The following is a 15,176-nucleotide window of genomic DNA, read 5'->3' on the forward strand; positions in this document are numbered from 1 at the left end:
ACCAATTAACAGACAGGATTAGGTGGTGTGCCCATGTTGTGACTTATTGCCTCTGGAGTTTCACTGTAACCATTTGATAACATACTTAGAGTCCCATTTTTAGAAACATCATGCGCAAAAATACATCGCTCGTCTATCTCTCTAGCCATGGATAAGTTAATGTAACTTGAGTCCGAATTTATAAATGTATTAGAAACCAGTAAGTTATGAAAGGTCTACTAATGATTGTAGAAAAATACATTGTGTTTCATGCACAGACAAATCAATTTCAGTTCTATCACTAACTGAAATCTATTTTGCATAGACGATTGACGAAAGAAGTTGCTGATTAAATGGTATACTTTTTTATGCAGAGAATTAAACTGCGGTATTTCATTAAAAGCACACACATATTCTAATCTACACTTAATTAAAGCATTGTTTATGATATTACATGTACTTTGTTCATTCTGGAACACAATCAAAAAGCATATGGGCTGAGGGGTCCAAGCAGTAACCGTGCCAGCACTGAAACTGCAAAAAAAAAAAAAAAAAAAAAAAGGGGGAAAAAAAAAGCACATTTATTTTCCTGTATGTTAATAATAAAAGTACATTGATGTAGATGCATGTGCAAGGTCACAGCATGGGTCACAGGGACAGGACGGGACAGCGGCCTGCAGCAGAGTGGCCACGTGACTCAGTAAGTCTGCTGCCTTTCTAGCCAACAGACATGCTAAATATTTCACTTGGCCAGGGGATATTCTCTTTTGGCTGTCTGATCGATGTGTATTTTCTCCTGTGAGAGTCTGGCACTCTAATATGGTCTTTTAGACACCGAAAAAAATTAGCCAGGTGGAGAAAAAAAGACGATGTGTATTTTTGAGCGTTTTACATCGGGAAAAAAACCAAAGTAATTTGATCATTAGCAAACCATCTTCTGCCAAAGTTAATTCTGTTTATCCTCATGCCAACACCCTTTTCTGCACACATTTGCCAATCGAGAAAATACACTCAACCACCTAATCAAGCTGCTTGGTACATCATGTACACTGGCACAGTCTGACAGCACCATCAAAATAAAAAGCAGCATCAGAAGCATACTTTTTTAATTGTTGTGTGGACCAGCCTCTGCTATCTACAGCCTCTCTTACAGGCAGGGAATTGAATAGCTTGATAATCCCTTACATTGCATGTACAGGATGCTGCTACCTGTACTTTGTTTATGCCTGATTAGATCCAAAGACTCTCCAATGCCTCTTAAGTATAGGCTTATACAGTGCAACAGTGAGGCTTTCAAATGGAGCTAAGGGTGAATCACAGATAGCTTCACCCTCAGTTATGAGTGTGACTGTAACCTGGGCATGTGAGCCTTATTTTTATTGGTTTCTAGATGTAAGACTTAACACAGTGGGGCATATTGCTGTCAGGGTACCTCAACTACCTTCCTGTAGAGGATTAGGAAGACCCAATCAGTATTGGCTTCAAATCACTTGTTTAGACCCATTTCTACCCATTTCTTTGTAATGTTTTTCCACTAATGCTCATTGAAGTAACCTAACCCCCTTCTCCATCCCTTCCCCTTACAAGAATCTGCATGCCACCTCTACCCTGGTAACTATCTCTTTTGCAGCTGCCCCATTCTCTGCTTGTGTAACCTTATGTTTGTCTTTTATTGTACTGCCAACCACTTTGCGATCTGTTTTAGAAAAATTATTTTCCAACAACTTGTTCTCAGGCATAGCTGTGTAATGTAATCAAATCAGATTTCAGCTCACAGTTCTTCCCTAAGCCATCTTGTGTGCAGAAGACAGCAGGTGTGGTGAAAATTTATAACCGTGACATGATATCTGTCAGGAACACTAATTAATCAATGTTTGACTGTTGTCAGCCAGTGACATTTGGTCAAGTATGTCACTTTCTGGGCAAAGCTGACATTGTGAAATCTCACCCTGGCAGGGAAGGTGTCAATAAGTGACTGAGAGACACTTAATGGCACCAGTCTTAAATCGTGTTTCATTAGCATTTGTGACAACTATCATGTCCTGGTTATGTGAGTCTTGTAAACACAACTTCAAATAAAGTGCAAAATATAACTATCTATGAAAAAACGACAAAAGTCTGTGTAACTGCAAGTGTATAGTCTTTAAAATGGAAAACTTCTTCCACACTATCAAAAAAGTCATTTCAAACACAATTTCATGAATAAGTCATTTCAAAAATCTCAAATGAGACAAAAACATGATAAACCTGGCATATAAAATTGTTTTCATTTTCCAAGTGCATAGCATCCAAATATCCTCTTTCACTATTTCTAGCTCGTACAGAGGCTGATGTCGAGGCGACAGGGTGTCAACTCAACACGGAGGGTGTGTGTAAAGATGGCACAGAGGATGCCAATCTTTCCACACTTGTATTTGCTTGGCTCTTGCACAGCAGCATGATGTTTGAAGGTAATGTGCATTGTCATGTGTGAGGCACAAGAAATTATCCCACTGAAATACTGAAAGGCACACAGCATGCAATCGAGTCTCTGCGTGGGAAAATGTCAAGTACAACATTTTGTTAGGCCTCTGCTGTAGACAAAATGTCAAATTTGTGGGGAGACTGCACAGCAGATAGTGTATCTGTGTCCAAAGGATTTGATTTGATGTTTAGCCACTTCAGCGCTGGCATGGCAGACAACTTCTCCATTGGAATTTCTGTAAGAAGGACATAAAAAACATACCTTAACATGACGGATCATCTAATGTTTTTCCAGTCATCTTGTTTCACACATAAAGGCTACATAACAGAATATATACCAGTGATGTCATTTCCCTCCAGGTTAATCCTCTCCAGTGTGGCTATTTCTGTAAGCTTCTCCGGGAAGATGGAGAACTTGTTATTAGCCAAATTGATGCTGGTCAAATGCTCCATTTCCCCCACAGCATCAGGCAGTTTGGTGAGAACATTGCCTTGCAGTTCCAATTCTGCAAGGTATTTCAAGACACGTGTAAATCGAGGGGTTGCCTCGCTGTTCTTCCATCACAGCATCAAGACATTCTGTCAATGTTTGTGAAGTGAACAGCACGTGAGATGAATAACATACACAACACAGACACAAAATCTGCAATCTTTGCTAATGGAATTGGCCACCGAATGAAATAGTTACAGTGTAGACTCCCATGATGTGACATACTCTACCTCTCAGCTGAGTGAAGGTTGTAAAAAATTTGCTGGAGAGTGCCTTCATCTCATTGTCAGCCAGTGTGATTAGATGTATGTTTTCCGTAACACTTCTGAGGACCTTGAATACACCGTCTGGGAAACTGACCAGCTTGCAGTTGGACAGGTCTGGAGGGGAGAGCAAAATGATGATGGTGGATGTTTGGCATGCATTAACACAGTGAGAAAATGCTGAGTACTTGTCACCATCTGTTGGTGAAATCTGATATAGCACCAACACCAAAACATTATGTGATGCCTGTTCATTCACACCGCCAGGACGGGCAGACAAGCACACACACACACACACACACAGCAGAGCAGAGCTGTGATACAAAGAGGTCTTACCTAAACTCTCTTTCCCCTCCTCCACTGTGGCATTGATCCTCCTTGCCACATTTGCCACTGCCTCAGCCATTTTTTCTGTAATTGTCCCTAAAGGGATCATGTAATATTAAACTTAGTCATATATATACACATTAAATGATGTTTGTCAACTATACAAAAGATGCAATTCATCTGCACACTTGCTACACTGAATCAATAGTATTCCTTTTGCTGCCGTTTGCAAATTTGGTGCAGTGTCACTGTGTGATCTTGTTGTAGTTTAAATGGTGCGTGTAAAGCAATTTTTTAAACAATTCTCAGAATTTAATGTTGCACTGTGAAACTACCATAAATGAATTGTGTGTACTTGGGTGAGTGGGTGCGATGGGTGGGAGGGATTTGCTGTAAAGATGAAAATATTGCTTAATTATCACTGTATTGTGTATTTGTGAATATCACCAAACTGAAAAAATTAAAAATTTAAAAGAGCAATTTACAGACTTACAAATGTTAAAGCGGAGATCTTGCTGTCATTTCTGAAGTCAAGACTTTTTTGTACTAGTCTTAAGTTTTTTTTCTTCATTTCCATTTTATACAATTTCTTGTATTTTTTGACCAGTTTTAAGTAATCTACATGTCTACAAAAATTAACAGTGCAAAAATATGCCCTTCAAAAGAGTAATAGTGACTTGCACAAATACAACTGTCAACTGCATTTAATAAGAGAAAGGAGATCACAGGCAGGACAAAAACAAGACAGCAGAGGTAGAGTAGAGTAAAGTAGAAAGTGTAGAGTTGCTGGGAAGCTATAGGAAATAGTGAGCCACGCTGCATGTTGAATGTTTGTGTCTGTCTGAGGGATTGTGCACACATCTTTAACTATAACAAGATCCATCACAGCTATCATGACCATATGGGTGTATCTGACGTCATCCCCACCACACAAGGATTTTAACTCACTGACAACGTGGGGAAAACATAACTAACTAACATGACCTGTACATTATTGTTCCCTTTGTTAAACTGTGAGACAGGTATTCCCATTGCCCTGGACCTTTAACCTAACCGAGCATGGTAAGAGCCCCTGTCTCTCCCCAGCCATGCGTCCCTTCCATCGGCTTCCTGTTTCTCTCTGTCCGCCCACTGCAGCCTACAATGCCAAACTATCTCTCCGCTGCATCGGTAATGCCACCTCCGCCTGACACACAACTATAGTTAGCCATTATTTCACTAGTGTTTCATCAAAACGTCGTGCAGAAGCCACTTACCCTCTGTGTTTGGGCTAAAGTTACAGCAGCTGGCAGCTGCCGGTGTTAGCTAGCCGGTCAGCAGCCCGCCGGCCAATCACATCCATTCATTCAGTAACACCACACTCACATTTGGCGAGTGTGTATTTTTAGCCGTGGCAGGTTAAATTTACTGCTACGTCAAAAAAAATCTCTCCAGCCTGCTGTGTAAATTAGAAGTCGGACCCAGTCAGTCCACATCAGCTCCACTTTGGTGCTGGTGACTTACTGTTGTTAGTCTATGCTAGCTGCTAGCTAAACACTGCCCTGCCTGCGGAGCGACACAGCACTTCGTCAAACTCAATCCTGCGCTGTCAAGTTGCACAACATGTCGCTGCGTTTACCAACAAGTCAAGTGTTTCATATCAGCAGTCGACACTGTAAGTTTTATCAGGATTCTCAATTAATCTTAATTCGGTTTCTTTTAATTAGCCATACATTTGGACTATCCCTCCGCTTGCAGCTCTATAAAATACAGAAATACAAACATATAATTATTATTATTAACAGTTACTATACTTGACTATGAGGACTACTTTATGGCGCAATGACTCCCATAATACTGTAAAATAATGTATGTTTCAGAATATGTTTACAGATATGTTTCAAAATATATAAATATTAGGCAAATTGCTCTCATACTAGTAGATGACATTCCCTCTGAATGTCTTTTGGACACTTTGTTTTTGTTTTTTAAATCTTGAATCCACTTTTTTTTGTCATTTGAGCCACATCTATATGTATATTCTGAAGACTATGCAAAATATAGTTGTTGTTTATTTATTTATTAATTTATTCCATATGGGTTGCTTTCTTTCCTGAGAGAAAAATTAGGAATTTGAATGCGGCCTTACCTTTGGGTCCTGGTCAGGTGTAATAACCTGCTCGCCTTTTGACCACTGCCACGGTCATGACAAGGGAAGATTCCTGACTAGTCAACCTTTCATGGACTTTGAAAGGATTTGAATACAGTCAGCCCTCTGGCTACAGGTGAATATCAACTAGTTGAGCAGCAGTGCAGCTCTGTGTGGGCTGCGGATTTTGCAGGCATGTTCATCATGACACCCTGCTTTGTTTAGCTGGTCCTATATGAACCGATAGTTACTGTTTTACAGCATTTGCTGGATATTACTCTCCTATATTAAATGTAATTATACATCAGTGGAATTTGCTGGGACTCACTGTGGGTAGCCACTGAGAAGAAAAGAGATTTGTCATTCTGAAACCAGAATAGTCCACCTCTTTTGTAAGTGTGTTGGTTCTTTTGTGTCAAACACAGTGGGAGGTGCAGGTAAATATGCCAGTAACCTGAGTTTTAACAGGCCATTGAAATCTGTGGTGTGTAAATGCTAGTCTGCAGCAAGTCAAATACATTTGCATGGTATGCCAATTAAACAGGTGAAGCTGTATAAGATGCCTAATGTACTGTACACACTTTTATAACTTTGCTGTGCTAAAATGAAAAATTGTGAAAGGGAAGAAATGTATAAAACACAATGTACACAGCACAACACATAGAATAGAGCACTCTAATTAATGGAAACCATAAGTAAAAGGTACATAAATACACACACTTTTTAATATTTACAATAAATATACACAAATTTACAGTTACACATATGAATGCATAGTGTACAATAGAAACAGTGCTGGAATAATGAACAATAGAATTTCATGTTAATAAGTTTACATAGATGAAATGGGTAAAGTGGATAAAGGGGAGCAAACTTTTAACTTAGACTGTGATAACTGAACACAATTCAAAGGCAACACAAGTTTGTTTTTTGGCATGTTTTGAAGTAAAAAAAAAAAATCTCTCGGCAAACCATAGTTCACATCACAGATTAAAAGCTTTATCTCTGCACATCAATCTATTTCAGTCCTGTTAGAGTGCACAGTGACAATTATCAAAGAGCTTTTTTCCCTCTGGCCAAGACTCCAGCCAGGGCTAAGTGTTGTTTTCTTCGTTTCCCAAAGTGGGCAGCTGTCATCCTCAGCGCCACAGATCTGTAGGAGGTCATTGGCAGCCACACTCATCCACAATCATGTCCTCGTGATGTCGAAGGAGCATCTCCCCGTTCTCATAGTACAGCATGCTTAATGGGCTCATTTTGGTTGGGGCACAGCAGGGTGATGAAACTCTGTCAGGGTGGTAATGTTTCAGTAAACTCTGGAGGAGGGACAGACAAAACACAGTGTTTCATTTTAATGAAAAACAATTTGACAAAGTGCCTCTTCAATAATACAGATAATTCTTAAACAAGAAGACAAGTCTTAAAAGCATCTTTTTGTAATCAATCAAACAGGAGACCTATCATTTCTGTTATGCCAGTAATGATTTTCTAAAAGCAAGTACAAGAAACTTTTAAATGTCTGCTTTAATACTTATATTGGGGTTACAGATGTTAATGTGGCTTTCTCTTTCAAAGATTGCTCTCTATAGTCTCAAGCATTAAAGCTGTGGTCATGTCATGTAGCATATACTGTAAATATAACTTGGCCACTGGGAAAAGAACATCCACATTAGCCACCTAGTGGTAATTTCAAGTAGTACATGTGAAGGTATTTTTGAGGGCTCCATTTTTTCCCAACTTGGCATCACATATTACTTTATAGTGACAACACAGTCCCTCCGGCTTGGGGCCCCCTGAAAGAATTTGCCCCTTTTTCCTCAACCTCTCCTGACTTTCTACTTGCAGAACAATGAGTTTAACTGATTCTTTCAGCTCTGTCACAACTGGCACATGTTTTAAAATAACCACATACAAATATTATTCAGAAAATTGTAAATATATAGCATTGAAACATTTCCTCAGTAAAGAAACAATTTGATGTTACACAATTTGAGGCTGGTTTGTGGATGTTAGGAAGGAAATTTTTAAATTTTAAAATGTTGTTATTTTATAGTTTTTTCTAATTAAGCTGTTTGTTTACTCATAATTACAGTAGATTTAGACATTTTTTTTATTTTATGTTGTCCTTTTACACTATAAAATCCATCACCAGCCTTTTCAGTCAGCAGCTTTCACTGTACTGTTGCATGTGTTGCAGCACTCACCTGCATGTAAGCATGATTCGTTGGATTCAGGTCTTCTCCAAGAGGACTCGGACAAGTACCTTCGCAGCGATAGGCGTTATATCTTTTAGGGAAGATGATCCATGATCCCCAGCCAATTTGGTTAAAGTCTACATGCAAGTCCACTCTGCGACAGAGAGATTTTTCGTTCCCTCTCTTGGACACCTGCGGGCCTCTCATCGTTTGCTCTCTCTGGCCCCGTTTGCTCCTGTGCCTCTTTGGCCGCCGAGGCTTTTTAATTTCAGCAGGGGACAAGAACTTGGATTGCTCAGCTGTATGCAGCAGGCTTGCTTTGGCCTTTGAGTTTTCGTCGGATGCTGTGTGTGAAAAGACAACCAGCAGGGCCCTGTCACTCATACTCTGCTCTCTTCTTGGACTGGCCACGTAGATAGGAGGATCAGGAAGAAACAGGCCTCTTTTTGTCTTGTCTGCATTCCTCTTTCTTGACATCCTTTTACGTCGAATTCTCGCCGTCTGTTTTTCTCTGAGCCACCTCAGGAGAGGTCTGGTCATGTTGAACACCCTCCAGTTTTGTGATGAGGTGACCAGCGAGGATGCAGTGAGCAGGCCCACCAGCTGCTCCTCTTGGCAGCTCCTGTGCATATGACATGCTTGGTCATGTTGATGATAGACTGCCACCGTGATGTTGGAAACACTCGTCCTTGGAATCCGGATCCTTAGCTCTGCAGACTGGATCTGCTTGTCGGCCAGCAGGGCCTGGAGGTCAAAGGTTGCAACCCATTGCCTCTGTCTGTATGTCAGACCTGTAGTGGACACAGTGACAGAAATGTTAGTAGCCTATAAAATCGTGATTAAATCTCATATCTGCCAGGTTTTACTGCTTTAAAAAATTCAGAAACGTGAGTAGTTTGCATTAAAAAGTCAAAAGTACACACTGTAGGCTTACCCAAGTGAAGAAATACTATTATATTTCTATAATATTTTTCTCTGTAGTATGCAGTTTGTAGTAACCTTGCCATACTTCATGGTCTATGTTTCATTTCCTGTGATATCACTGTAATATTCCTATAATAACACCTAGGGAATTATAGTTTTGCTGAGCCATATGTGCATTCACAGATGCATTAACTATAGAACTGCTGCTGCTGCTGTGTTTACAATGAAAAAATGTCTTGATACAATTCTACTTCTAATATTTCCATATTGTAGGCTATCAGTGTATTTATTAATAGTAATTTTTAACAGAGCAAAGTTGCCTGTAGGTCTGCTGGCAAACAAACCAGGCAGATTTTTACAGTACAGGACAATTGGGCTGTGGCCCAGATGTGTAAATTAGGGCCATTGTGATTCAAAGAACAGGTGTGGCACATAATCAAAAAGATTAAAGCATCTTACACATCCTACACATTTCACTGTATTGTCCAGCGTATTGACCAATTGAGGTGGACTGTTGATTAAAGGCGCAAACCATCTTAAGTAGCTGGATTTCAGCAGCTAGAGGACACGCTATTAATCCACTCAAACCAAACACCGGGCCGAAACCAATCATTTAACACACCTCTGGCCCTCTCGGCTTCTGCATATCCTCATTCAAACAAATAGGTAAGAACTCTTAACACCTAGCAGTGATGTGAAATTGGATTCAGCAGCAGGGAGTGTTGTCCCCGTCGGTCGCTTGTGCCACCATGTTAAATCCCGAGCTCTAATCTAATCAAGCCAAGTGTGAAAAGAACTAAGGGAAGTTGTTGATTTGAGTTAACAAGAGATTTGTATAGGGGGATGTCTGGCAAGATACCTAATCAACATCACCTGTTTAAGAGAAAGAGGTTTGCTTTGAGAATTAGGACAGAAAACCGGCCTTTTCACACGCTGATCCCCGCATGGTTATTCAGGCCCTTTAACTGGGATGTGGATTGAAACCCTCTGAGGTCGTCTGGCACACAGCTTTGACAGCCCCGCACTCAGCCCATTCTTAAAAACACTAACATTTCAGGGGGTCTTTAAATGTTAGAGTAGCCTATATGTCTGTGGGTAACACATTCTCATAAATTATCTAACAAAGTTTTAATAATAATAATTTTAAAAAGCATATTTGTTTCACCACCCCCATTTTCTATTAAGTCTAAACTTATATAATGATGATTTATTCTAACACCAAGAGAAAAGGCAGAATATCAGCCTCAGCTTGACTTACTTTTAGCCATCACACTCTTGACGGTGTCTGCTTGGGTCGCAGCAGCTTGCTCCATCGCATCCATAGGCCGGGACAGATTAGACTTGAAATTCCTGTAGAGGTGCATCATGTAGGTAGGCAGGTGGTATCCGGTTGAGCGGTTCAAGATGGGGAAACGAAGCTGCGGCCTGATGTAAACTCCATCCCTCGCCCTCTGAATCCCCTGAGCCAGCAGGACGAGCAGAGATGCGTGCAGCGCTACTCCCAGAGCTCCCAATGAGCGCATGTTGCAGCCACGTTAATGACAAATTCCTGTGCCGGGAGATTAGGGGTGTCTTATATACCCTCACCCACCCCCCTCGCATATTTAACAAGTAGCTGAGAACATTAAAGGAAATTGACATGCGTCCTCAAGACTTGTTACATGACAGCTCATCATCCATTCAGGTGGTAATGAGGCGCCTGGGTGCATGTTTACAAGGAGCGCAACTTTTTGTTTGGGCCATGTTCCTTGGGGCTGCGCTGGGCTATTTCATCATGCTTAATTGTTTCAGGTATTTGGCATACACTAACTGTTAGGCTTTCCCAAAGAGCCAAGGCATTATACATAATACGGCCAGTGGGCTATGGAATGGAGCCCCATAACTCATGGACAATCCTAATCAGCCAAACGGTGACATCTTAATGAAAATAACATACTCATTAATAAATATTATCAAGATTTCCAATAATGGATATTCCCACAGTTTTCCTATAGTGGCTTAAAATAAATATATGACTTAACTGGAATGAATGCATTTTTCTTCTATGGTAACACTGCAATGTAGGGATTTATGACCTGGTACCCAGTAGTGAGTTTACAGTGACCTCATTGTTTTTATATATATATATTTTCTCCAAGTGTTTCTACATTTTTCCCACGGGGTCTCGTGCCCGTGGTTGTTAATATCGAGTTGAGTGACCTTATCATGTAAAACGGAGCCTTGGAGATAATGGATTACCATTCTTTTCACGGGCATTATTATGATCCCTTAATGTTCTAAAACCACTGAAACTTAACCTATGGTGCGATTGATATTTGCAAAATTCTCTTATATGTATCAAGGGATTTGTATTTTTTCCATACTAGCTTTTATAAATAAAGATCAACTTTAGTTTACATCCTCGCGGCAGTGCCATAAAGCTCAATAATTCATGCTGTGGCGCTAAATGTTAATAGTGTGCTTATTGATGTGCAGACAGGCTCATCGCAGTGCAGAAAGCGGCTGCAAGACTGCGCATGCTCCGTCCGTCCTTTATTCACATAGTGAAATCCTTTCCTTGTAATTTTCCCGAGAAAGAACAGGAAAAAAATCAATGGATGTGTGTTGTCTGGCATAAACCGAGAGCGGCGCACCTTACATCCCGCACACCGGACAAGGCGAGCATAGAAAACATCCATGTTTTCGTAGGGAACGACGCTTTTTCGACACCGAGCGCTGAAATGGTGAGTAGTTATAAAGTTTGCGGCTCTTGTTCCACGGATCGCCACCGGGCAGCCTGAAAGTTAACATTTGTGTTGTTTTGGAGGAGTCTGACACCATATGTGCAGTTTGAATGGCATTTCTGAGTAGATATGTGCAGCAAGACACTCCAGCAATGTAAACAACAAGACTATTTTCGTGATGCGTAATGTGTGTTTGGGGAGGCATGCATGTGCTTGGCACCCCCCACCCCATGCCAGCTCTGTGTGCTGCATCTGTCTGATTTGCAAAAAGGCAGTGCGATTCAGTGCTAGGAAAAATGATTATCAGTCTCTAGCTGATGACCATTTTAAGGCAAAGTTTCACCAATAAAAAAAAAAAAAAAAAAAAATCAACATTTTCCTCAAACATACTTTCTCTCCATATCCTCACTACTTACTCTACCTCTGTGTGATGCTAGGCCTCCTTACTGATGTATGCTATACATTTCTTCCATAAATATTAATGTCAGCCACAAAACTTGCACTCCATCATGCAAATAAAGTAGGTATACAATATGCCTGCTCAGTAGTGATGTGCCATAATGGCATAGTCAAGGTTTGCACAACATGAAAATGAGACTAGCCCACTTACGTCCCATACAGAAAAAAACAAAGAATTTGGCCCAAACTTGCCTAGTACACATACATAAATAAAAAGTTTATATTGTTAACATATGTATGGTGTGAAATGCAAATACATTTTCAGATTTTTTTTCTTTGTATTCTGGAAATGTCTAAACATGTTGTATTTAAAATGCATTTTTCTTTATCGGCTGCCTGTATACACATGTTGCACATATATGTTGCACATTTTCATACTTGACATTAATGTAGCTAATATCAAGCATGAAACATTGATCCATCCTTCTCCTTACTGAAGCTGAGGACAGCGACAACAAGCACATGATGCCCTTTGATGTACAGCAGCCTCCTCTTTTGTAAGCTGTCCAGCTGGGCCAAGTTTTCCCATCACTTTTCCTTACATCCTCGAGGGAGGGAGGAGGGGGGGGCAGAAACTGGGTCTTGTCAACCGAGAGCCGAGATCAAACCATGAACATCACAATTAATCAAGAGTGAGAGCATGATACTCCTCAGTGAATGCACCAACCGGACCATAACATGTGATTGAGCTATTTATCTTGATAAGATGCTTAGGCCGATATAGGTTGAGTATATTTTCCCAGTGACAACAGAAACTGTACTCCTCCCAGATTTAAGTAGTCGAAGTATCTGTCAAAGGGCTTGATTTATCATATAGTATTTATTGCCATCTTCTCTGTCCCACTGCTGGTCCAGTGTTGTGTATAAGTGTAATGGATCATTTTTACCACAAGGTGTCATATCCTATCTCTGCAGGGAGTTTACAAAGTGCTTATCTTATGTTAGAACACAGCCCTTCACCTGATTTTAATTCATCCTTACTATAATATTGGCAATATTTCATTGACGTTTTCAATATTGTCGAAAGAGGAGAAAAAATAAAACAAGTCCAATACATTCTCTTTGGCAGTGGCGTATCCATACTGCTAGAACAATGTGAATACAATACAAAATGCATTGCAATAATGCCATATTTGTTCAAAAATGTTGCTATTGTATTCAATTAAGAGCTGAATTGAAACTGAATTATGCTCATTTTGAAGCTGCCGATGAGAATGAGAAGAAACCTGGGTTACAGAGATAAAAATCAGACTAAATATTCTCCTTTATTCTCCTTCAATTTCTGCTACTTCCTTTACAAGGGTTTTAGCAAATAGGCTTTTTGGAAAAGACAAACACCAGGCCTTGCAAAGGATTTGGATGGGCAGGTGATATTACCCCATACACCCCGTCTGTTTCACTGCTGGGACAAATAATAGAAAGGATGTTTCTTCCAATCCATCACAGAACATAAGCTTTTCTTCCTTTCACTTCCGACGTATGTTCTGCTTATATTGCAATCCATTACAAAACGGAAAGAGACCAAGGACTTGTACTTGTCAGATCAGAATTCAGTTTTTGACATCCATTGAAACCATTTTTTAAAATGCCATCTTCAGTAGAGTGCCGCTGACAACGTTTCTGTACATTTCAGCTCATTGGATTGCCTCATTCATGCTCTTAGGCATGCTTTGTTTCACATTCACGGTTTTGCAAGAGCCTCATCAAAGTCTTGGCCTGCACAGCTGCAGGAAGGAAGGAACAGGTGTGGCAGCTCTTGATTTTATGTTCATATCATGCAACCAGTCACCACTTTCGCAAAGAAGCCTAATTTGGACACAATCTTGTGACAGATCGCTGATTAAACATACTTTTGTACGAAAACACTCCCATGCAAGGTAGCCACTTAGCAGATAAGCTTGTGATGTTGTTGGGACGGTGGATGTTTTGTCTTCTCCTTTGGAGGCTTAAGTGCAGTGCTGTGCTGTCGGCGATGTGGGTGGTTGACAGAATGTGTTTGAAGCTCCATGAGAGATTGACTTACACATCCTCTACGCTTATGCCAGTACATGTTTGCTCTGGTCTGTGCTTTATAGAGACTACAGGATGATTTTGTATACAGCCTATGCTTGATGAGCTGGTCTTAAATTCAGGGTTACGACTGCTGCTTCCTCAAGAGGTAGAGCACAGCCCTTTGCAGCTAAACCTCAAGCTTAATTGCAAGTATTTGCCCAGCTGTAAGTCTATTTGCCTTTTAACATGGCATGTGTTAACTGCTAATGAATGGAGTAATTAGAGCATCACAGTGAATTAGGCTTACGTGGTGTCACCTGTGAACTATTGTTTTTCTCTTACTGATTGTCAGAGGAATTGCTTGCATCAATTGTTATTCCCGATTGTATTAAGTTTTCATTTTTAACTGTCTGTTTTAGACTGTTCTAAAAGGGTCTGCCAAGTGTGGGAGGCATTGTGTTGGCAGGAGCCTCCGATAGTGATTGGATAGTGAACTGGTTGATGAGTAAGCCTCCCTTGGCCCGCCTCCACATCCTCTTTACACACATACAGTTGCACACACACACACACACCAAACACAGGCACGCCACCGCAGTAGCCTCGCACCTCATGCCCAGAGTGCATGCGTGCGAAAAACTCACAGTGACATAGAGACGCGCAAGCCAACAGGGGGAACATGCCGTCACCCATCTGTCCCTGAGATGTGGAGCTGAGACTCTCCACCCCACTGCACTCCACACACACCCTGTCTCTCTCTTCTCCCGCTGAGTTAGCTTGCCTGTCTGTCCTCACTGAAGGGCACTTTCATGGACTCGCTTTGTAAGGACACGTTAATGATGCGAGACTGCCGCCTGTCATAGTGGGATCAGCGGCCAGAGACAGATCGGTTCACAGATCAGAGAGAAAGCTGGAAGGATGTCACACTGAGACCGGTGCCGCTGCTGGAGAGCTGTCATCTTGGTGGTCTTGTGTGTGTGTGTGGGTTTTTTTAACGCACTATCAAAGCCTGGAGCACCTCTCGGATGGTGTGCAGAGGAGCTGAGAGCCAGGTACTGTTGCTGTGATCCCGTACGTTCTCTATATTGTGAATACATTACAGCACCGCAGGGATATGGTGCTAGACATGTCAGCATCTGAAGGATGTGAAAAGATAGAGCATACATCTGCTGCTTAAAAGCTGACACTGGCTCAGATACCTATGATGAAGTATCACAGCCTTGAGATTAGCGTTAG

General features: G+C 40.9%; 3 protein-coding genes across 4 annotated transcripts in view; 1 reads left to right on the forward strand and 2 right to left on the reverse strand.

Annotated features, from left to right (window-relative positions):
• Positions 1 to 2,098: 2,098 nt before the first annotated feature.
• lrrc20 (leucine rich repeat containing 20) lies at positions 2,099 to 5,116 on the reverse strand. Its single transcript, XM_030077102.1, has 5 exons — positions 4,779 to 5,116; positions 3,532 to 3,618; positions 3,163 to 3,312; positions 2,781 to 2,948; positions 2,099 to 2,678 (listed from the first exon to the last, which is right to left on the reverse strand). The coding sequence occupies exons 2-5, from the start codon at positions 3,599 to 3,601 to the stop codon at positions 2,542 to 2,544; spliced, it is 525 nt and encodes a 174-aa protein (XP_029932962.1). The 5' UTR covers positions 3,602 to 3,618; positions 4,779 to 5,116; the 3' UTR covers positions 2,099 to 2,541.
• Positions 5,117 to 6,415: 1,299 nt separating this feature from the next.
• On the reverse strand, positions 6,416 to 10,298 carry ndr2 (nodal-related 2). Its single transcript, XM_030078130.1, has 3 exons — positions 10,028 to 10,298; positions 7,855 to 8,636; positions 6,416 to 6,966 (listed from the first exon to the last, which is right to left on the reverse strand). Exons 1-3 carry the CDS (start codon positions 10,290 to 10,292, stop codon positions 6,814 to 6,816), a joined length of 1,200 nt encoding a protein of 399 aa, XP_029933990.1. The 5' UTR covers positions 10,293 to 10,298; the 3' UTR covers positions 6,416 to 6,813.
• A 1,042-nt stretch (positions 10,299 to 11,340) lies between these two features.
• pald1a (phosphatase domain containing paladin 1a) overlaps positions 11,341 to 15,176 on the forward strand; it is a 50,111-nt gene continuing 46,275 nt past the window's right edge. The window contains exon 1 of one of the 2 annotated variants that reach the window (XM_030078383.1): positions 11,341 to 11,492. The gene's annotated coding sequence lies outside the window, so the exon portion shown is untranslated. Of the gene's footprint in view, positions 11,493 to 14,536; positions 14,993 to 15,176 lie in introns of those variants that run through there. The other variant, XM_030078382.1, reaches the window with a different exon arrangement.

This window comes from Myripristis murdjan, chromosome 19 (genome assembly GCF_902150065.1).
Source record: "Myripristis murdjan chromosome 19, fMyrMur1.1, whole genome shotgun sequence".
Taxonomy (NCBI): domain Eukaryota; kingdom Metazoa; phylum Chordata; class Actinopteri; order Holocentriformes; family Holocentridae; genus Myripristis; species Myripristis murdjan.